This window comes from Taudactylus pleione, unplaced genomic scaffold (genome assembly GCF_031769625.1).
Source record: "Taudactylus pleione unplaced genomic scaffold, aTauple2 ptg000683l, whole genome shotgun sequence".
In the NCBI taxonomy this organism is placed as follows: Eukaryota; Metazoa; Chordata; class Amphibia; order Anura; family Myobatrachidae; genus Taudactylus; species Taudactylus pleione.
Window position 1 is genome coordinate 2,219,669 of NW_028285085.1, and position 24,056 is coordinate 2,243,724.

The 24,056-nt window shown below is 46.0% G+C and overlaps 2 protein-coding genes across 5 annotated transcripts in view; one reads left to right on the forward strand and one right to left on the reverse strand.

Moving 5' to 3' along the window:
• Positions 1-20,859, reverse strand: part of RNF214 (ring finger protein 214) — a 49,722-nt gene extending 28,863 nt beyond the window's left edge. The window contains exons 1-4 of one of the 4 annotated variants that reach the window (XM_088456009.1): positions 20,752-20,859; positions 8,709-8,978; positions 3,607-3,666; positions 3,357-3,497 (exon numbers count right to left, since the gene is read on the reverse strand). In XM_088456009.1, coding sequence (XP_088312135.1) covers positions 3,357-3,497; positions 3,607-3,666; positions 8,709-8,942 — 435 coding nt within the window. In that variant the 5' untranslated portion in view covers positions 8,943-8,978; positions 20,752-20,859. The other 3 variants (XM_088456010.1, XM_088456012.1, XM_088456008.1) reach the window with 3 other exon arrangements.
• Positions 20,860-21,912: 1,053 nt separating this feature from the next.
• The window catches only part of PCSK7 (proprotein convertase subtilisin/kexin type 7), an 86,885-nt gene continuing 84,741 nt past the window's right edge, over positions 21,913-24,056 (forward strand). Inside the window, 1 exon segment of the mRNA XM_088456007.1 lies at positions 21,913-22,112. Coding sequence (XP_088312133.1) covers positions 22,008-22,112 — 105 coding nt within the window. The 5' untranslated portion in view covers positions 21,913-22,007.

The window sequence follows — 24,056 nt, forward strand, 5'->3', positions numbered from 1 at the left end:
AGCGAGAAATACAATCAGGCTTTAGACCATTCTGGAGATGGGGAAGACCGTCTTGGGGAGCCTCCATTAGTAGATGTAGCAGGAGGAGTAAGTGAAATGCCCAGACTGGAAAGTAAAGCAAGTCCCTCCTCCGGTGTCTTGATTTTATAAGGACGACCATCATGAGTCACAGAGAGATGAAAGGGGAACCCCCATCTGTATTTGATTCTGTGATTTCGTAGAGATTTTGTGACATTTATTAGGTCTCTACGCTTCTTCAAGGTGGAGGGGGGCTAGATTTTGGAACAACTGGAGATTATGACCACGGAACTAAATGGTGGGTGAAAAACGGGTTGAAGAAAGGAGCTTGTCCTTGGTTTTGTAGTAGTGAAAACGAACCAGTACATCTCGAGGAGGCTGATCAGGTGGAGGTTTAGCATGTAGTGCTCTGTGGGCACGATCCAACTGTAAAGATTCTGTGGAGGAATCAAGTAAGCACTGAAGGAACAGACCCTCTAAATATTCAGGAAGCGCATCAGAGTCAATAGATTCAGGAATGTTCCTGAAGTGAATATTATTGCATCTGGATCTGTTCTCTGCATCTTTTATCTGTTCCTTGAGGATGTCAATTTCTGAACGCATTTCTGACACTTCTTGGCTGGTAAAATCTCGGAACTGACAAATCTCATCAAATTTGCGTTTGAGGGTGTCCGTTCTCGCACCCAGAGAATCTATCTCTGTTTTAAGAGAAGAAATCAATGAGCGGAGTTCAGTTTGTATCGTTGTCTGTATCGTTTTAGTGATTTCAGAAGAGAGAGAAACTGTCGAGCTATCATCTGCGGATCCGGAGGTCGTCTCAGAGGGACGCGGGGATTGGACAGGCGCAGGATTAGCTTTGTTCTTATCTTTAAGCCGAAAGAAATCCGACGACTCACCAGCTGCAGATTTCTTATTGCGGTTAGACATCTTGAATTGCAGTAGAAGGTATAGTAAAGTGAATAGATGTAGATTGTAGGGGAGTGCCCCGATGATGAGCGTGAGGGGGTCAGTAGGAGTAGATAAGTATAGCTTACATCAAAGAGGTCCCCCTTGCTAATGATGAATCTAAGTGGCAGACAGCATCTTTGTAGAGGTCAAGAAGAGTATACTAATCTTCACAGGTGAGGCAGAAGCTGGTAAGGTCCCTTGAGAACCTGCGTGACCCAGGCAATTGAGAAATTAGGCAATTTGACTGGAGGCTGACAGGGTTACAGATAGGGACTTGGTGATAATTCAAAAGGACTCATCCATATAGCAGTCTGGTTCCCCAAGGAGAGGATCCGCAGCCTGTTAATAGAGATAGACACTCTGGGTTCTCAGTGTCAATATGCGCACCTGTCCCATAAGCTATGGGCCGAGCAGCAGATTATAAGTATGTAGGCAGCCCAGCAGTGGACAGGAAGGGCACCGAATGATATGTAGTACCGGTGCTTAGTTGTTGGGCGGAGAGGGTCTGTCACACCCGCCGGGGAAGGCCTCGGGAACAGCAGCGCTCACCGCTGCACGTGTCTCCGGCGTCAGATGTTATTACACGAGAGACGCGGCACTCAGTCCCGACTGGCGGCAAGATGAAGAGGAGGTAAGTTAAGTTATCTCAGCGGGGTGAGATACGGAGACCCGCTCCGGCGGGTACAGCACGGCCGCGATCGGCAACCAATGCTCAGGCGAAAATCTAGATCCCGGCTTCAGTCGGGGGAGAAGGCCACAACCTGCAACGGTGCTATTACAACAGCGCCCGGCTCCGTGAACCACTCCACACGGCAGCCACAGGACCCAAGACAAGCAGGGTGAGGGAGGAAGGGTCACGCGAGGGACCAGGGCCACCTCTTTTAAGGTTTTGCAGCGGGAGCTCAAGCTCTGTGCATCCGTCTCCATTAACGCTAGGCCACGCCCCCCAATAGTATATTTTTTGTTTGCCAACACCGGCAGATTTCCAACAGTTTATTTCAAAGGTACAAGATAACAAAAGGCTTCTGCAATGGCATAAATACAAATATATACTGAACTCCTGTGATAGCATGTTAAGTGGAAAATAAAGAGATCGAGACATAGTTTAGAAATGCATTACCAGCTAGAATGGCAAACATTTCTGCTCACAACATTAGAAGGCTGCGAAATGGAGGGGAGGTTCTGACTGGAAGGACCAATCAGAAGATGAATAGTCCATGGTTGAGACTTCTCATTGGTCTTCACAAGGCCTGGCGTGGGGAGGACCTGTGTGGTGGTATGGGCATGCCTAATTGTTGTCAAAGTCAAATAATTGTATACGATCGCTTTACAATTATTATTTGACAATATAGTCGTCTATGGTCTGATGACGTATTACTAGGACGCTACTTTGCGTCGGTGCAATCCAATGCGCACAAATGCGAATTCATAACACACATACACTGACGCACATAACGCACACATATATACACACAGACGCTCATATGCGTATTCAAATACTGACACATGGACGCTCATCTGTATATATTCACGTACATACACATAGACGCACATTTGCTATTTCATTACACAGACGCACATATGCGAACGCATACATATAAAATGGTTCCCACACATTAAAAGTTAATAACCAGTGTTATTAAAGGTATTTGTTAGCTAATAATTATGGTGTAAGATGCACTTAAAACAGATCTAAGGTTCAGAATACAGTGGACATGTCCTGTTTGGTATCGTACTAAATCCCTGTTTATTTGCAGACATCCGTTTCTATCGGCAAAGAAGTCGCATCATGCGTCCGCTAGTTATGGATGATAGGGAGTTATTGAGTAGAATGCTATTTCTTATATGCAGTGTTGTAGCCAGTATTAACCAGTTCTTCGGCGGGAAGATACACAATGTGACCGTTGGAAGACTGAGCCATACCCCTGATGACACCGTATGAACTGACCAATGACCAGAAGCAAGAACCAATGAAAACCTGTCAATTTGTCCCTTTGTTAACTCTGAAACCTTTAAGGTATAGGCTTGTGTCCTGACCCCAGTGTACACATCTTCTTTGCGACCGCAGACTTCAGGACTGATTACTGTATACTGGGAACAGTGTGCACGCGTATGTATCGTTTGTGCTATTTTATTGCTTTTTACTCTAATTGTTAACTCTTACATCGTGTTACCACTTTTTACATAAATAACTTTTTGTGCTTTGGAACCACACGCATTGGACTGGAAAGCAATTCTTTCTTAAGCGACATGCAGCGCTAAATAGCGACTAAACGGTATTCATATTGTGAACACCAGAGTCCTCTTTGCATGATGCACTGGCAGGCATAGGCCCCTGGGGGTGTGGCAGTACTAAGGTTATGCCCACATCATTTCTACATTGTTCATACCTTGTGCTTCTGTATTTCTTCTTCCTTCTGCTGCCTTAGCCGTTTTATCTGAACCTGCAGCTGTTTCTCTGCCTGGGTCTGTCTGTCCAGCACCTCCTGGTAACTGTCCTTCAGTTCTTCCCTGGATTCAACAAGCTGCTTCTGCAGATGTTGTATGAAGACAGTAACACAAGAGAACCATTGTAAGGCTTTATAGGACAATATTAAACAAAATGGTACAAGAGATCCCAGGCAAATAGAACACACTCACCAAGATCTGCTCTGTGTCCCCATCTGTAATAGTTTCTGCATCTTGCTTTCCAAAATCTGTCTAAGGGGAGGGGGGAAGGTGACAAAAGGTGTAAGTAACAGTTTAGCTGAATCACACATTTTACATTAATCTATGTGAGGCTAATGTTCCAAGGATAAGTGAACTCTGACTTAAATGGACAATTTGGGGGAGATGTACTAAGCCTTGGAGAGAGATAAAGTGGAGAGAAATAAAAGTATCAACCACTCAGCTCCTAACGGTCATTTTTCGAACACAGCCTGTAAAGTGACAGGAGACGATTGGTTGGTACTTTATCTCTCTCCACGGCATTAGTACATCTCCCCATTTTACAGAAAGGTGTAAAATAGTTAGGGCATGTGCTAAACAGCTGGCACAGCTACTCAGTATACACTTACATGCTATCCTTCAGATATGTATTTAAAGTACTTGTCATAATACTACTATTATGAAGTAAAAAACTAAAATGCGTTAGTCACTATTCACCGCCTGTTCCCTATTACAGAGGGAGTGTGACAGAAAATGTCCACCTCCAAACAGGCATGTCACAGGATTCAGGATTAGAGGGATTGAGGATTGTATCTAATAGGCCCAGAAGTAATCACCAGAAATTATATTTAATGAACTTTGTACAGCCATGGCCAAAAGTTTTGAGAATGACACAATTATTGGTTTTCACAAACTTTGCTTCAGTTTTTATGATGGAAATTTGCATATACTCCAGAATGTCATGAAGAGTGATCAGATGAATTGCAATTAATTGCAAAGTCCCTCTTTGCCATGATAATGAATTTAATCCCAAATATAAAATTTCCAATGCATTTCAGCCCTTCCACAAAAGGACCAGCTGACATCATGTCAATGATTCTCTCGTTAGCACAGGTGAGAGTGTTGACGAAACAAGGCTGGAGATCACTCTGTCATGATGATTGAGTGAGAATAACAGACTAGAAGCTTTAAAAGGAGGGTGGAGCTTGAAATCATTGTTCTTCCTCATGTTAACCATGGTTACCTGCAAGGAAACACGTGCAGTCATCAATGCTTTGCACAAAAAGGGCTTCACAAGCAAGCATATTGCTGCTAGTAAGATTGCACCTAAATCAACCATTTATTTTTATTATTTATTACCAGTTATTTATATAGCGCACAATATATTGAATCATCAAGAACTTAAAGGAGAGAGGTTCAACAGTTGTGAAGAAGGCTTCAGGGCGTCCAAGAACATCCAGCGTTTCCTAAAGTTGATTCAGCTTCGGGATCGGGGCACCAACAGTGCAGAGCTTGCTCAGGAATGGCAGCAGGCAGGTGTGAACGTCGCCAACACTCTGCTGATTCCATAGCTGAAGAGTTCCAAATTTCCACGGGCATTAATGTAAGCACTGTGCAGCGGGAGCTTAATGGAATGGGTTTCCATGGCCTAGTAGCTGCATGCAAGCCTCACATCCCCAAGTCCAATGCCAAACATCGGCACTGGACTGTGGAGCAGTGGAAATGTGTTCTGTTGAGTGATGACTCACGCTTCTATGTTTGGCAGTCAGATGGGCCAGTCTGGGTTTCGCAGATGCCGGAAGAAAGTTACTGCCTGACTGCATTGTGCCAACTGTGACATTTTGGGATAATGGTATGGGGCTGTTTTTCAGGGTTTGGGTTAGGCCCCTTATCTCCAGTGAAGGGCAATCTTAATGCTTCAGCATACCAAGACAGTTTTGGACAATGCCATGCTTCCAACTTTGTGGCACCAGTTTGGAGAAGGCCCTTTTCTAGGCCAATATGACTGTGCCCCAGTGCACAAAACAAGGACTATAAAGACATGGTTTAATGAGTTCAGTGTGGAAGAACTTGACTGGTCCGCACAGAGGGCCTGATTCAGAGCCGGAGGCTCTGAAAGAGCGCTCGCTCTGAATCAGGGCGTTTTTTTTTGTTTGTGCGGCCTCCGGGCCGCTCGCAATGCTGTGGGTGACAACCCACAGCTATTGCGAGAGGCCAGGTGATGGTCGCGATGGTCTTGACCATCGCGGCCATCGGGCTTGCGACGAGACCCTTACAGCAGGGTTCTCGTGGCCGCAAGCCCCAGTGGACTAATAGAGCAGGAAGTCCACCTACTGACATCACGAGTGATATCAGTCGGGCCGCCCACAAACGGCAGGTGTTCCAGCAGGAACGCCTCCGTTTGCCCAGCCACCCCCCCTCCCCGCCTTCCAAACGGTTGTTTTTAGACATATACATACATGTATATAACAAAATAAAGAGTGTGTATTAAAATAAATAGTCCCGTTGGGTTTATTTGTTATTAACAATAAATGTATTCTACTTGTGTATCCGTGTATATTCCACTTTTATTATGTATTATATATTATTTGTAATGAATAGAAGATATCTGTATTCTGTATATACCTCACACATTCATATGAGTGTAGTTATATTCCTAAGCTAATCGAAAAATTAAACATTGAACTCTTTACAATGTTGCAGAAGTATCCATCCTGGTAATACTGAATGTGATATTATCATCCTGTGGCACTTCTTCATGTGAATTGGGTGAGAGCACTCTCTCTAATATAAAGTAAATAATACATTAAGCCAAACAGCACTAATTTGCATTAAATACACCTATATTCTATTTCCTTTTCCTTTGTGATATTCAGTGATTTGACGTATTACAGCCTGCATTGGTTTGTTTATATACAGTGCTGCTTCCGTCTCTTATTATGTCATAGTAAGCATGCTGAGCAGACACACACGGATACTAGATTCCCATAATGGGGGTCATTCAGACACGCTCGTGAGCGGCAGTACGCTCGCAAGCGGGTCGATGTTCCCCACTGCGCATGCGCGAGACCCGGAGAGCGACGGGCTCTCCATCGCTCCGGGTCTCGCACCAAAGGGGGCGTGCTGTCGATGTTGATTGACAGCACGCCCCCTTTGGTGGGCGTGCCGGGGGTGTGGCAGCCAGACGGAGGCGTTCCCATGGGAACGCCTACCGTCTGAAGCCGGCCCCACTGACATCACTAGTGATGTCAGTGGGAGTGATTTGGGCTCTGATAGAGCCAAAATCACTCCAGGGCTTGTGGCAGGGAGACCCTACCGCAGGGTCTCCGTCGCAAGTCCGATGGTCGCAATGGTCAAGACCATCGCGACTATCTTTTTGGCCGCTCGCATATGCTGTGGGTGGTCACCCACAGCTATGCGAGCGGACAGGAGGCCGCTTCATTTTCATGGAGGAGGGCCCTGATTCAGAGCGAGCACTCTGGTCAGAGCGTTCAGCTCTGAATCAAGCCCAATGTCCACACACACAGCAAGGACTGCCGCCGACGCGCGTTTCGCTGGTATTAGCTTTTCCAAGCCAAAAAAAAAAAAAGACAAAACTTACAGTGCTCATAACAAATGTTAAAATAGTTATTTTGCTAAGTGAGCAGCAATTCTATAATCAAGTATTTTTGTTGACAGATAAAATAAAAAGAACAATATTGCACACATAGCTTATCATAGCAAACAGAGGAACAGAAATGTGGACATGGCCTAACCATAGGCATACATTATAGTATTATAAAAAGGTGGGATAATAGACTACCATCCACAGAAAAAGCGATGAAATATATATAATGCAGAATTCGTGGGTTCAGTGGGAGCAGAGGGTTCCAGTTCCAAAGTGCAACGAGAGGATAGCCAACAGTATCAAACTTCATTTATGGCAGTGCCGCTTGGTCTACATAAATCTTTCATGTGATACATAAGTGTTGAACAGATTAATCCAGGATAGAAAAGTAGGGGATCTTGAAGCCTTCCAGTGCCTAGCAATACATACTCTAGCCAATACAAATAAAGCATTAATGTATAGTTGTAAAAGAGGTTAAGAGTCTCCAGGGTCCAAGCCAAATAAGATAGATGAACCTGTAGAGGAACCCGGACACCAGTCTCAGCCACGAACAATATGACCCAAGACCAAAATTAAGCAATCAGCAGGCATAAGCAAAACAAATTGCAGAAGTCAACATCAAGGGTACCACATTTGAAACAAGAAGTAGTAGCCAATTACCCAAGACGCCCTGGTGTCCAATACACTCTATGGGCCGTATTCAATTAGCTGCGATAAGCTGCTGTATTTTTGCCAGGCAGAAACTTATCCCCGTATTCAATTCCAAAGACTTTTCGCCTGTGTGAAAAGTCTGCGCCTTTTAACCAGCGGAAAAGATTCGCCTCTGAATGCAGGCGGAAAAAAGTACAGAATTGGGGTTTGGGGTGCAAAGTTGCGGGAAAAACCCTGCAGCCTTGGGACAGTCACACAAAAGGTAAACTGCGTCAAAAAATGTTTTAAAACAAACTTTAGCTCACCCCAAAAAAGTACTTTCATTTTGGGGGCGAAAAAGTTCAAAGTTGGGGAACAAACTTAAAAACTAACGAAATAGACTCCAGGGGGTTCCCCAAGTATGTCCAGGTGATTTTTTGATTGCAGTTGTTTGCTGAAGGTGCGTTTTTTTACAACCTCACTTTAGCGATTTTTAACCATGCTTGCATCCATTTTCATGTACCAAAAATTTACTGGGTCAACTTATTTTTGCCAAAAAAAACTGCTTAATGCTATTCTTCTCCACTTGTGCAAAGACGCTAAATAGCAGCTATTCGGGGGTATCCATAGTGATCCCCCATGTCAGTGCATCTTTTGGGGGGTGTCAGGCTGATTTCACCAAATCTGACAGCACTTTTCGCCCGAATAGGGCGAAAAGCAGCCGCGCACACGAAAAGGGTTTTCTCCAAAAACACGCGATGGAGGCGAAAAGTCCGGGAGGCGAAATTTAGCAGACTTTTCGCCGGCAATTGAATGCGGGCCTATGTAGTAAATAAAGTTGAAACTGTTGAAATCTAGCAAACGCTGTGGCCCCACAGATACAGCCTAACATAAAAGTCCTCATTAGACAGGGGACCCAAATCCACTTCCCACCTTAGCCGCAGGGACTGTAACCCCTCACCTCCAGTAGCGAATAAAATGGAGCAGCAATTCTAGCTAGCACATAGCAATACAATTGCCATCACAGAGTATTTATATACTATCATGTGTAAGTCCTGGATTGATTACAAAATCTCACCTGCACGGCAATGCACTTGGTTGGGTGTTCAGCATGAGCTTCAGGGCTTTCCCCTATAAGTGAATCATGGTCGCATGTTTTGCAATGGTCTTTCTCCATGTCCAAGCTGTATTTAACATCCCCTTCGACTGCACATGAACTTGGAAGTTCTGACTTGTTTACAGCATGGGATTGATCATGTGTTTTAGGTGCCAAATCGATGCTGTCTGGAAGTATAGATTCTGCAGACTCCATGTCTCTTATGCTCTTCTCTGTATGACCAACTGCGCCCTGTTCCCAAAAGACATTTCCATTATTCATCGTTGCTGCAGATATAGTTTAACAAGCCAGAAAAGTTAACATAGCAGATCTCTATTAATCAGAGACTTACCAAACTATACACATTACAGTGCATTCATATAACCCTTGAAATGGGTTGGGTACAGGATCCCAACAGTCAGCATCCCGACAGATTTCTGTAATTATTAAAAACCCTTACCTTAACCCTCCCGTCCCGCAGCCTAACCCTTCCTCTAGTGCTTAGCCCTAACCCTCCCCCTAACCTTAATACTTAACACCGCAATATGTCGGTATACTGACAGTCAGGAAGCCACTGTCGGTATTGTGACTGTCGGCACTGTCAGGATGCTGACTACATCCCCCTGAAACCTAAATACCACAGTTGATTCAATACAGAAGATCATATTTCAACATATGAAAATACAGTATGTGTGCAAATATTAGGAAACCAGGACTGTAGTTGAGATATTTGAACCATTGAGCTACTGTGCTCAGTATTTAGACATTTTATCTGTGGAGGCTGATCCAGTTTAAGACCACATAGGGCAATTGGCGTACGAGCAGTATGATGTCCGCACTTTAGCTCTTCAGTCATCCATGCACAGAACCCAACCCCACCCCCTTCGCCCCAAATTGCATCAGACCATTGTACATAACCAGCCCCCAGAGACCTACCTCTGCTAGAGGTCTTAAAGTTGCTGACAGGGGAGGGAGACAGAGCCCATTAGATCCAACAGAATCGGTATGATATGCCGGCTGTCGGGATGCCTGCTGTCAGAATACCGACAGCGGTATTCCCAATGGTTGGTACCCCGACTGGGGTCAGATAAGTATACTTACTCCCCCCCCCCCCCCCAACCCTCTTTTCTGGTAGCCTAACCCTCCCCCAGAGGTGCCTGACCCTATCCCTCCCACCTAGGGGTGCCTAACCCTAACCTCCCCCCGAAAACCTAACACTAATACCGCTAATTGCTCTAACCCTACCCCCTAAGTGGCTAAGAGGACCGATGCCCTGGACTTACCTCATTCGGGCATCCGTCTGTCTGCTTTCCGGCATCGGGATTAAGATAGGTGTCGGCATTTTGACGCCTATCTTAACTCCCTTGTTGGGGTATAAGCGTTGGTATAAGCGGGCGCAAACACCCCATTCCAACAATGGTGTCTGCCTTGTGCCTGGGAATCTCATCCAGACATTAAATGGAGGTTCTGGGTCATACAATATTAGCTTTACCTCTTTGCACTGTACACACAACCAGACACATAAATAAGGTTATTTACTGAGACAAACATGGGAACTCAAACAAAAACACAAATGAATAATCCTTACTATCATAAATCAAATATTTCCAATTATTATAATTATTTATAAACTTAATTGTATACTGCTTTTCTTCCAGTAGGACTGAAGGCACTTTACATTTGCAGATTAAAAAACTCATACTATAAAATAAACCTATAAAAGATTAACAGTGTACTGTACATCAAAGGAAGCTAGGATTTGTTTTTTAAGAAAATAAAGGGACATTACTGAAATAGGTAAGTATTGAGTCTGTTCTAGAGCAGGAGCCGCAAAGCTTGAGCCTCAAAAGAAGTATTTGAGATCCCCAGGGTCACGACTACTCTTGAATCAGAATTGCCATTCCCTTGGCAGCTAGGAAGGAACGGCACTGGGTGCTACATTTTGTGCCAGCTGCAAGCAGTGCAGTCCTTTGCCTAGTCCAAATATGACTGTAGGGAGATCATCTTAAGGAATTAAGTGCTTGAATCTGGCGATATCCTTCAGATGAAAGAGTGAAGATTTGATCATGGCTGACGCCTGATGTTTTAGTGTGTAGCCAGAATTGATGATAGTACCAAGATACCGTACATGATCAAAGTTTTGCATCTCCAATTCCCCAAGATTAACCCCATTTGGTTAAGCCAGGTGCGGTCAAAATATGTGATGGTGGGCTTATATCATAGGAACCTGTTATCAGCATTCAACTGCAGCCAATTGGCTCTCATTTAGTCAAAATATTAGAAACTGCCACAATAAGCCTAAAGCAGACACTTTTTTTTTGCAGTTAAATTGTTTCACATTAATATGGTTGTGTCTCAAAGTGTCGCTTATCTAGTAAGATGAATATATTAAAAAGGTAAAATTATTTTTAGCTCTATAAAATAGCTTTTTAACTGTAGTGAAGTTAGCTGCATCCAGCACAGTGGGTATGTTTCAGGTACGCTATGTTAATTAGAATAGAGACAAGTAACATAGAGAAGGCAGTTCATGTGGTTTATGCTACTGGATGGACTGCAACTAAAATGCTTGTTTTGTGTTTCCATGGTTACCTAGTGCATTTTAGTCCTTAGAACAAATACTGTAAAGTTATATACAATGCCAGCCAATGACATTCCCCTGCTTGGTGGTGGACTGCCACTATGCATCATAAAAGCAATCTTGCTAATGACAGGACTGGGGAACACACAGACAATACTGAGCCACAGACTGACAGCACCAGAGCTGTGGAGTCGGCATATATGTACCAACTCCAGCTTCAAAATAAAAAAAACTTATTTTATTCCCAGGTGACATAACCCAAGTTGACCCAGTCACACCATACCTGGATCGGGGTTGCCCCGGCAAAAACCCAGGTTAAAGTTTTGTGCGACAGGGGTATTTATATAGCATGCAGGTACTCTGCATAAAGCTCTCTTTTCAAATAGTTGTAATGCATTGAGCTCATGTAGATTCAGAAGTGTCAACTTCTTCATATCTAACACACTGCAGTTATTTTAGTGTCTAGATTGCGCTCTCTCTCTCTCTCTATATAAAAATATAAAACTGGGTTTATATTAAACTTATTTTCCACAGTCAAAGTACCATTCAGTGGTCAGAATGGGGAACCCACGTCCTGCATTCCCGGGTGACATCAGGACTGGATATTCCTGCCAAGCCTTCTTTGTTCTGCATGTTACCAATGTATCTATCGCCCAACACATTTATATAACCAGAATATAATTGCTGCCCATGTAATAAAAAACATTTTTTTTAAACCAATTGCCAAATATTATTGCCAATTTAATATAATACACTAGAAGTTGTGTCCGGAGTTGTCTGGGTTTTGTTTTGTATCTCTCATATCACCAGTCTGAGAGCTTATAGTTTCTTTCTTGTATTAGTCACTGGTCTATTCCATCTGTCCCCACATCCACACAAACTAGCTCCTCCTCCCTCAGTCTCTCACTCTCTGTCTTTCTAAAATGGGGAAGCGTAAAGATCTAAGAGACTCTGACAAGGTCCATAGTGTGATGGATAGAAGACTGGATCAGAGCATCTCCAAAACAGCAGGGCTTGTGGGGTGTTTCTGGCATTCAGTGGTTAGTACCTACCAAAAGTGTTCCAAGGAAGTATAACCAGCGTCAGGGCGCCCAAGGCTCACTGATGCGCGTACGGAGCGAAGGCTAGCCTGTCTGGTCCTATCACACAGCCTATGGCCTAAATTGCTAAAAAATTTAATGCTGGATAAAATAGAAAGGTGTCAGAACACACAGTGCTGCAGATCAGTCAGAGTGCCCATGCTGGCCCCTGTCCACCGCCGAAACCACCTTCAATGGGCACATGAGCATCAGAACTGGACCATGGAACAAGGGAAAAAGAGTGCCTAGTCTGATGAATCACATTTTCTTTTACATCATGTGGACAGCCGGGTACGTGTGCTTCATTCACCTGGGGAAGAGATAGCACCAGGATGCACTATGGGATGATGGCAAGCCAGCAAAGGCAGTGTGATGCTCTGGCAAATGTTCTGCTAGGTAACCTTGGATCCTGCTATTCATGTGGATGTTATTTTGACAATTACCAGCTACCAGTACACCCCTTCATGGCAACACTATTCCCTGATGACAGAGCCCTCTTTCAGCAGGATAATATGCCCTGCCACACTACAAAACTTGACCTGGAATGGTTTGTGGAACATGACAAAGTTCAAGGTGTTGACTTGGCCTTGAAATTCTCCAGATCTTAATCCAGTGGAGCATGAGGGATGTGCTGTAAAAACAAGTCCGAGTCATGGAGGCCCCACTGTGCAACTAACAGGACGTTAAACTGCTGTTTTGGTGCCAGGTAGCACAGGACACCTTCACCGAGGTCTTGTGGTCTCCATGCCGCGACAGGCCAGAGCTTTTTTATCGGCACGAGGAAGACCTACACAATATTAGGCAGGTGGTTTCAAAGATATGGCTTAATAGTGTGTAATATGTGTGTGTGGCTAAACTTTTTCAGTGATGCATGCGGGGGTGTGGGTAGAGTAGGTCCGACTTGCACTGTGCACCAGAGCGGAGACACTGCAGAGCCACCAGATTAAGAGTGTATAGCCCAACAGCAGTTCCAGATCATTAACAGCTCCAGAGCAGTGAGCAGGCTGGAGAGGGAGCAGGTTACAGTCCAAGTAGGGGGCAAGTAGTATTCATTCTAGCACCCTGCACCTGTGACAACCCACGCAGTTCCTTTTTCCTGCCTGGGGTGTCACTGTCTGCTCTGGTGCTTCTAGCATACTCTGGTCTGTATCTTAGCAGTTTGTTGCTAGAAGCACCAGAGAAGAGAGTGAAACACCAGGCAGCTTATTGGTAGGCAGGCAGCTTATTGGTAGGAGGGTATGCCGGGAATTGTAGTTTTACAATAGTTGGAGAGCCACAGGTTAGCTATGCTGAATATAGATGATCACTCACACTGGTGCAGTAGACTGAGACAAAGGAGATGTAGTCTCAAACCTTCTAAAGAGTGGGACATTGCCCATTGCAACCAGTCAGCTTCTTGCTAGCTTTAATTTTCAAGTTCTCCACTCTTTAGAAGGTTTGCTACATTTCCCCCTGTACAAGTTGTGGGATTTTTGACAATGTCATCGCGAAGGACATTGAATACAATCTACTGTAACAGCTAAAAACCTAGGACATTGTTTCTATTCTTTGGGACTCATTGTTACGGAATCTACGCGTTCTAAGGATCTTCCTGTGATTTAATATATGGTTATTATTGTATAACCGATATTACTACTACATTTGCTAGCATGCCTCTACTTTTTAATTGATTATATTTATGCTTTCCTATGTAAATTAATATTTCTCCTGTTTTTATGTAACAACCAGTTATATATCCAAAAATAGGTCCACAGGGATACCATGGGGATAATGTGGTTGGAGTGATCCAGGCACCAAACAGATAAAGCATTCAGCTGCAGGATGCCTCTGGTCTTCCTCCACATATAGCCCGCCCCTGGCTACAGGTATTCAGGTTTGTAAACAAGCCTCAAAGCAGGAGAAGGAAAGAGAAGAAAGAACAAAAGTACACAAGAAACACTCATACAAGATAAGAGAATCCGTGACTTAAAAGAACAATTACCTAATGCAGCCATGTGTGTCAGGGTGGGTGCCCTGTAGACTCTATACACTTCGAAGAAAATAAAGAGTTATGATAACTCTTATTTTCTTCTTCAGGTTCCATAGGGATCCACAGGGATACCATGGGGTTGTCCTAAAGCAGTTCCAATAAGGGTGACAATGCTCCTGAGAAGAAAGGTGAACTCGTCGCCCAAAGGTAGCATCCCGAGACACAAGAGTATTAAAGGCGTAGAACCTGAGAATAGTGTGAACAGGAGACCACGTGGCTGCCTTGCACAATTGCTCAACAGATGCACCACGACTAAACGCCCATGATGGCCCTCCAGACCGAGTAGAATGTGCTGTCAATGTGTTTGGAACAGGGAGATCAGCCTGTGTGTGTATACCTGAGAGATAGTCATACGTAACCACCTAGCCAGAGTCTGTCTGTTAGCTGGCCATCCTCGTTTGTGAAAACCATGTAACACAAAAAAAGAAGAGTTTGTATGCTCAACATAGATACAGAGAGCATAAACTACATCCAGGGAGGCTTCACCTACAGAAAGATCTGAAGCCTCAAAAGCTGGAAACACAATTTCTTCATTCATATGAAAACCTGACACTACCTTAGGAAGGTAACCCTCCGTTGTATGAAGAACAGCTCTATCCTAGTGAAAAAAAACAAAAATGGTGAGCGGACAAGAGAGCGCTGCCAAGTCAGAGACTCTTCGTGCAGAAGAAATAGCTAAACACTTTAGGGTCATTTTCTGTGGGAACAACATTGACCAAAAGAATGCCAAACTCTGTAATAGATGCGGACATAGGAAGGCTTTCGTGCCCTAAGCATTGTTTGAATCACAGAGCTGGAGAAACCCTAGGCTCTTAAGATGAAAGACTCAAGAGCCACGCAGTCAAAGAAAGGCGAGGTAAGTCCGGATGCAGGCAGGGACCCTGCACTAACAGATCTGGCCATAGAAAAAGAGGATACAGACTGTCTATGGATAGATTCTGTATGTCGGTGAACCAATGACGTCTGGGCCAAGCAGGAGCCATTAGTATTACTGTTCCACCTTCCTGCTTGAATTTCCTGAGGACACTTGGGAAGAGGGAAATCGGAGGAAAGATGCGCTAGCTTGAAATCCATCTTACTGCCAGTGCATCCGCGAAGACTGCTGATGGGTCTATGAACCTGTACCTGGGAACCTTGTGGTTATGACATGATGCCATGAGGTGTATGTCTGGCAGTCCCCATTTGTTCACCAAGAGTTGAAAAACTCCCGGAGAGACCACTCTCCGGCGTGTATGTCCTGACTATTTAGGAAGGCTGCTTCCCAATTGAGAACCCCAGGAGTGAATATTGCCGAGATAGCCGGAAGATGATGTTCTGCTGAAATCAGAACTCTTGTCACTTCCCTGATGGCTGCATGACTTTGCGTGCCTCCCTGATGATTGAGAGAGGCTACTGTGATTACATTGTCAGACTGGATCTGGACCGGCCTGCCCTGGAGCAGGTCCTGTGCCATGATGAGTGCTTTGTATACTGCTCGAAGCTCCAGAATGTTTATGGGCAGATGACTTTCCTGATTTGTCCATCTTCCCTGAAAGGTGTGATGACCTGTCACATGCGTCCGTGGTGAGAAACACCCAATTTGGAATCCAGAATGGAAAACCCTTGTCCAGATGATCCTTTTGTAGCCACCATGAGAGAGAGATGAACCTCTGGAATAAGAAGGATTCTCTGGGACCTTATTAGATAATACTGTCCGTTCCATCGGGAGAGAATCAATTTTTGCAGAGGCCAGGAATGGAATGGAGCATACCCCCACCATGTCGAAGGTGGATACCATTGACCCCAGGACCTGCATTGCGTAGCAATTTGCGTACTCGCAATGATAGGGCCGCAATTTTGTCCTCTGGCAGAAATACCCTTTGTGCCTGAGAATCCAGAAATGCACCCAGATGTGCCATCTGCTGTGTTGGAGAAAGATGATTTCTTCCAACTGATGATCCATCCATGCTTCTGTAGCCAGGCAATGGTCAGTTGGAGATGTTGTAAAACAATTGGAGACTGTGCCAATATCAGAAGGTCGTCCAGATATGGTAGTATTCTGATTCCCTGGCACCTCAGATAGGCCGTCATAACAGCCATTATTTTGTTAAAGACCAAAGGGCCATGGATAGACCAAAGGGCAGTGCCTGAAACTGATAATGTTGTTGCAGGACAGCAAACCGTAGAAATTGCTGGTGGGATGGCGTAATAGGCACATGCAGATACGCATCCTGAATGTACAAGGAATCCCCAAAAAAATCCCCAGGCTCCATTACCAAAATAATTGACCGGAGAGTTTCCATACGGAACTTGGGTACACGGATAAATTTGTTGAGGGTTTTCAGATTTAGAATAGGGCGATGAGACCCATTTGGTTTCTGAACCAAAAATAGATTGGAATAATAACCCCTTTCTTGTTGCAACACAGGAACTGGGATTATTACCTGCTTGCAGCAGGGAGTAAATGGCTTCCTGAAGGGCCATCTCATGGAGGATTTGTGCAAAAAAACTTCTGGGAAGGATGCCACCGGAAAGTGAGGGCATACCCCTGAGAGACCACTTCTCGGTCCCAGGTATCTGTTATTTGATGCCAGTACTCCGCAAACTGAAGTCGGCCCCCCACTCTGGGATCCCCCAGGAGGAGGCCCACCCCATCAGGCTGTTGGTTTGTCGTCCGGCTTAGAAGCTGGACGTCTGGCTGTCCTAGACCTCTTAGTTTGTCGCCTGGTTGTCCTGCAAAAACTGGAAGGCCTGGAAGACTGTTTCTTCGCTCGTTCCTGAGAATGAAAGGACCGAAAAGAAAACCGCCTAGACTTTAATGTAGACGTAGATGGCAGACCTACAGTTTTTTAAGCTGCCAGAGTAGCTATTATCTTATCTAACTCTGCGCCAAAAAGTATACTTCCATAGAAAGGTAAGGATTCCAGAGACTTTGACCCTGTATCAGCTTTCCAGAACCTTAACCAAAGGACCATACGAGCCACCACTGAGGCTGCTGATGCTTTAGAAGCCAAGAGTCCCGCATCTATTGCAGCTCCTCCCAAATAGTAGGCTGCTTCCCGTATGTGGGAGATATATGTGAGCTGTTTTCTGGTAGAGAATCCTCCAATGCCCCCGTCCATTCTTCAACCACTTTGGCTACCCAAGCCGGACAAGTAACAGCTTCAATGATGAAAATAATGCCTTAAGATGTGTTTCAATTTTCCTATCTGTAGGATCTCTGAGAGAAGATGCTGACGGAATAGGCAACGTAGCATTCCTGACTAAAGCCGCCCATACACTGTGCGATATGCACCTTATAACGCGACGGGGGTTCCGACAGCCGACATCAGTTGGTCCCTACAAACGGTGCGATCAGGTGGCCGACCGCCCGATATGCCAGCACCCCCCTCCCCTTCCCCGCATAGCTCTGCATGGTATCGCACATCGCATCCCCAGATCAACTGAACCTGCAGTAAGATCTGGAGGTGCGATGTACGACCCCACGGGTGAGCGCACTGGCCGATATCATGCCCATACACGTACGAAATAGCAGCAAAATCGTACCAATCCGTTGGATAGGTCGCACCGTGTATGGGCACCTTAAGTGTGTCACATGAGCATCTACAGTAGGAGAGATTACCCACTTGGTACATTCAGAAGCTGGGAAAGGATACAATCTTTTAATACATAAATACGTTTATCTGGGTTACCCCATGCCTCTTCCATAAGTTCAGTGAGCTGCTCGGATTTAGGAAAACTCAGCATTTACCACATTCCGGTGTTTAAACACTGGAGCCTTCTTACTAGGAGCTGGTTCATCATCCTGTAGATCTAGGATTGATTTAACTGCCCTCACCAAAGAAGGAACATTAACTGTAGAAGGATGGTCCTCCTCTCCCGTGGTAGACCCCCCCGAAGAACCCTGCGCATCATCCAATTCCTCCGATGATGCGTCTGAATCCATATGCTGAACAAAGCGATAAAAATATAACTTTCGCGTAGGCACCTTAGTAACTACCGGTCTCCTCACAAAAGCTGACTGCGCCATACTCTGACTTGAGTGGGCATGAGCATTCATCCAGAAAGGATGTATAGGAGGTGCAAACATAGCATGCTGTGGATACCCCATACAAGGAGGCAGTGTGGGAGTAGCCATACGATCCACAAACTGCTTCATTACCTGAGACAAGGAGGACACCCACGATGGTTCCTGGACAGGAACTGGTATACTGGACTGGTGAGGTGGCTCTTTATAACAGATAGCACACAAACCATCCTTTATAAAGTCCTGAGAGGACAAGCCTGCCAAACAGGATTTACATGAAACCAGCACAGGGCCTCCACCTCCTGATTCCCATTAATTTTTGACATATCAATTATAAAGGTAACAATGCAAAGTAATGTGACAGCCTTCACAAACAACAAGTAAACGTGAAGTATAAAGAAAAAACCCACACACCTGCAACAGAGGGATAAGGAGAAAAACAGTGATAGTTATAATGGACAGTCAGAAATAGTAGGCAGTATCAACACAGCAGATAGCAAACAGTCACATACAATGCATATGCAATTTAGTTGCAATGGGCTCTGAATCAACTACTCAAAACACGATTATTGGTAGGATATAGAGCACTATATACACCTGACCCATGGGAGAGGTATACAGGGAGACTGACCCAAAAACCTCCTGAGACCAACAGCTGCAGCAGCGCACCGATAGTGGACTGTGAGCATCTCATATACACGAGGCGGGTAGGAGGAGCGACCCAGACATGCAAAAACCTCTGAAGGAACTGCGTTTGGGTCGGGGAAGGAGCTGCCGGGGGAGAGCCTATCTCCCCAAAGCTGCATCAAACAGCCTGGAACGCTGGCCTCAGGGCAGCAGAAGCGTCTGCTGCTGATCCCTGGCATCAGACGATAAGGCCCCGGTGGTCTAGTGAGGACGCGGACGCTCCAGGCCATCACTGCAGCGGCTTCCGGTGCGTCTCCGGAAGCAGAGACTGCCACGTGCTATTCCCCATGAGCAAGTAATCGCCTTACCTGACATCTCTGTGCAGCTGGTTGCAGTCCGGGCCCCAGCATCGCTGCTAACAAGCTCTGCTGCGACCAGCCGAAATCACCAGAGATGTTACTGGTGTTGCAGCCCAGCGGAGGTAGACAGGGTCGCAGTGCATGCGTCTTACTTCAGACACTCAGCACTGCTAACACAAAACATATAAAATAAAAAAAGCTTAGGACTGTCTGTGTAGTCCCCTGATACAAAGGTGCACCTGAATTCTGCAGCACCAAAAAAACTGAATGCCTGTGGCGGGGTATATATGCCTGGATCACTCCAACCACATTATCCCCATGGTATCTCTGTGGAACCCTATGGAACCCGAAGAAAAACTACTTCAGTGGCCTCCTAATTTCTTACAGACAGTCCTTTAGGATTGGTCATCAGTGCTATCATGGTTTGTTTCTAGTATTGTTGCTTTGTGAGTGATTACCTCCATTAGTATTTCCTCCTCAGAGAACATTTCTTCTTAGATTATAATTATATTAGTGCCTGATTATTTATATGTCCTATATTCCTACCTACATTTCCTATTCTCCCTCCTCAGCATGTACCCTCTGCCCTCAGTATCTTTAGCCCTAGTTCTCAAACCCACAATCCTGGGCACAGGCTCTGCCCCCTCACTCCACTGTCCTCTCCCTGTACATTATTACAGGGCAGTGGTTCCCAAACTGGGTGACACGGGTTGGTGGTCCAGGACCAAACCAAATTATGTGATGTGTAAGACCAGTGTTAGCGGCTGCTAACCATAAAATATGTGGACAGAAGTGCAAGCCTGTCAATCACCACATATCTGACCCTAAGAATGGCAGGTAAGCACAATTTACTCCATTTAATATTTTGTTTCTAAAACTTTTGGCCTAGGGGAGCCGTTAACAAAATGCTGATAGTCTAGGGCACCGTGATTCAAGAAAGTTAGGGAACCTCTGTATGGTCTTTATGTTCTCTATGGAATTGTGTAGTTTGTTCAACGTATGGCCCGTCAGATACAAAAGTGACCAGACCTATACCAACTGTGCCCACAAATGTTATACCAACAGCAGGACTGACAACTCTCACACACATTACCCGCCGGAGATACTGCCACCTTTCTGCACTTCCTAATACCCGCCTGAGTTACTACCACCTTCAAGTCTTGCCTAACACCATACCCGCCGGGGAAACAGCCACCTTCCCGCCCTGCCTAATAAAATACCCGCCGGGTATATTGCCACCTTCCCGCCCTGCCTAATACATTACACCCCCCACACCCGCCCGTATTTCCTATGACGCTCAAGCTACATATGCAGTCCGAGAACAGGTGTCTGCCGACGTTACTCTACCTGTATAAGTCACATGGCCATAGTTAGCCCGGTACCCCCGAAGATCTTCCGGCTTCCTGTCTTTGCGTTCCATCGAGCCATGCCCCGGAAGTTGAGCCCTTGTGTTACCGTCACTGACTAAACACGGAAGAGAAGAGCAGGGAAGCGGCAGGTATGTGCGGGGTATAGTGTTAGGTTACTGTATGTGCGGTGTATAGTGTCAGGGGACTATCTGTACGGTTACTGCGTATAGTGTCAGGGACTGTCTGTACGGTTACTGTGTATATTGTCAGGTCACTGTGATTGCGGGGTATAGTGTCGGGACTGTGTACGGTGTGTATAGTGTCAGGGGACTGTCTGTACGGTGTGTATAGTGTCGGGGGACTGTCTGTACGGTGTGTATAGTGTCAGGGGACTGTCTGTACGGTGTGTATAGTGTCGGGGGACTGTCTGTACGGTGTGTATAGTGTCGGGGGACTGTCTGTACGGTGTGTATAGTGTCGGGGGACTGTCTGTACGGTGTGTATAGTGTCGGGGGACTGTCTGTACGGTGTGTATAGTGTCGGGGGACTGTCTGTACGGTGTGTATAGTGTCGGGGGACTGTCTGTACGGTGTGTATAGTGTCGGGGGACTGTCTGTACGGTGTGTATAGTGTCGGGGGACTGTCTGTACGGTGTGTATAGTGTCGGGGGACTGTCTGTACGGTGTGTATAGTGTCGGGGGACTGTCTGTACGGTGTGTATAGTGTCGGGGGACTGTCTGTACGGTGTGTATAGTGTCGGGGGACTGTCTGTACGGTGTGTATAGTGTCGGGGGACTGTCTGTACGGTGTGTATAGTGTCGGGGGACTGTCTGTACGGTGTGTATAGTGTCGGGGGACTGTCTGTACGGTGTGTATAGTGTCGGGGGACTGTCTGTACGGTGTGTATAGTGTCGGGGGACTGTCTGTACGGTGTGTATAGTGTCGGGGGACTGTCTGTACGGTGTGTATAGTGTCGGGGGACTGTCTGTAGGGGGTGCGTATAGTGTCGGGGGACTGTCTGTACGGTGTGTATAGTGTCGGGGGACTGTCTGTAGGGGGTGCGTATAGTGTCGGGGGACTGTCTGTAGGGGGTGCGTATAGTGTCGGGGGACTGTCTGTACAGTGTATAATGGGTATGTGAGCGTGTGTGTGGTGTACTATCGGGGTATGTGTGCGGAGTGTAGTGTTAAGGTACTTATGTGTGATGTGGTGTAAGGGCGTGTCTGTGTGGCTGGTTGTGGTATCTGGAGGTGTATGGTGGTGTGCAGCGTAAATAGGTGCTCTATGTATGGGGAATCTGTATGTAATGCTGGCTTTCGGAATGCCTCCCGTGAGAATACGGACAGCGGCTTCCCAATGGTTAGTATCCCATCGAGTAAGTATGCTTACCCTAACCCTCCCCACCCCGCACCCTCCCCATTAATGCCTAAACCTAACGTTTCCGACATTGTCCATCGCCTGAACATGCAGCACAATCTGACGACCTCGTCAGGTTGCTGCATGTTGGGGAATGGGGGAGAGAGCCCGGCGCTGAACGATATCGTTAATGATATCGTTCAGCGGCTGTGCTCAATGTCATGAACGACATTGAGCACAGCCTGCCGGGGACACACTACACGATATCGCTCAGGGAGCATATCATGTAGTGTGTACGCATCTTAAGATAGGTGTCGGTATTTGGACGCCTATCTTAAATTCCTTGTCGGGATTTCCCTGTCTGTATTGAGACCGGCAGCATCGCAGCCGCCCATCTCATAACTACACCCCATGTATGGGCTGTGTGTAGCATGAGGGGGGCTTTGTATGTGTGTGGTTTCAGGGGGATTTGTGTGTGTGGTTTCAGAGGGTCTGTGACTGGCGGTGTATCTGGTGTGCAGTGTAAGGGGGCTGTGTGCGTGGTGTGTAGCATGTGGGGGGCTGTGACTGGGGGTGTATCTGTTGTGTGCAGCGTAAGGGGGGCTGTGTGCGTGGTGTGTAGCATGAGGGGGGCTATGTGGGGGGTGTTTGTGCTGTGTAATGCTTGTGTCATTACTGTTTCTGAAGGGTCTATTCAACACTGCCAGCAGAGTAATAGCTTACGAAGATAGCTGACATCCTGCATAGATATCAGAAAGAATCCCGTTTTTTAACCCCGAACTCCTTCCCATAGAAAGGAATGGGGGTCCGGAAACTGCTGCTACGGCGTAGGTTCCCACTGTCAAGTTCTGGAAATGTTGTATTTACAGTGCTTGATGAATTTAGGTCCCCAAACAATTGTATGCGGTATGTGGTCCATATTGGGGCTAAAAGATAAGCAGGGGATACCAGTGATATCTTCTGCATAATCTTTGTAATAAATGGCCCTGTGACTTAATTTCTACATAAGTAGATGAAAATATTTATTTCGACTTTCTTTTGTAGAGATTAAGGAATAATGAATAGACCTCTGCATGTGTAATGCTGGGTACACATTGGCAGATGTATTGGTCGATCAAGTGATCGGGCAATATATCTGGTGCCCGTCGGCCACTGTGTACCAGCGATATGTCTGTGAACGACGCAGTTCACAGACATATCGCGTCGGCTGTGCTGCACAGCCGATGCTCAATATATCTGCACATATATTGGGGCATTGTGCTGTGTGTACGGGTGGTCAGACAACCGCCACTTGCAGCAGAGGCTGAGGGAAGGGGGGCGCGACACGCCTCCCCGGCCAGCGGGACCCGTGGAAAGATGACAGATGATGTTATTCAGTGTGTATGAACAACTATCATCTGCAGATCACTTATGCTGGCCATACACGCTACACTTATTGGGGCGATCCGCCTGATATCGGCGGATCGCCCCAATAATTGTAGCGTGTGGGGGGGGCGACCTAGGGTTAAATATTGCTCGGTCGGGCATGCCGGATTGTAGAGCATGCCCGTCAGATGCGATATTTCCCGGTAAACTGTCAGCCGCATTGGGCAGTGTATGCCCAGCCGCGGCCGACAGACAGACATTTCCTGTGTTCCTTCCTACGGAAGGAACAGGGAAATGTTTCCTCCCCCGGGGGCGGAGCGCAGATGTCTACCGAATACACTGAGAGAAATCTCACAGTTTATGCCGGCGACATCTGCGGCTGGCAGCCGGCCAGATAAAATGTTTGTCGGTCTGACAGACATTTTATCTGGCCGTGTATGCCCAGCATTAATCTGCAGATATATCTGTTAGGTGTATATTCGGCTTAAGAGACCCATTCACCTTTCCTCTGTATATTTTTATTGGTAACTCTGTTAAATGTGAATTTAATAGATACATTATACATTGGTGCAGTGTAAAATA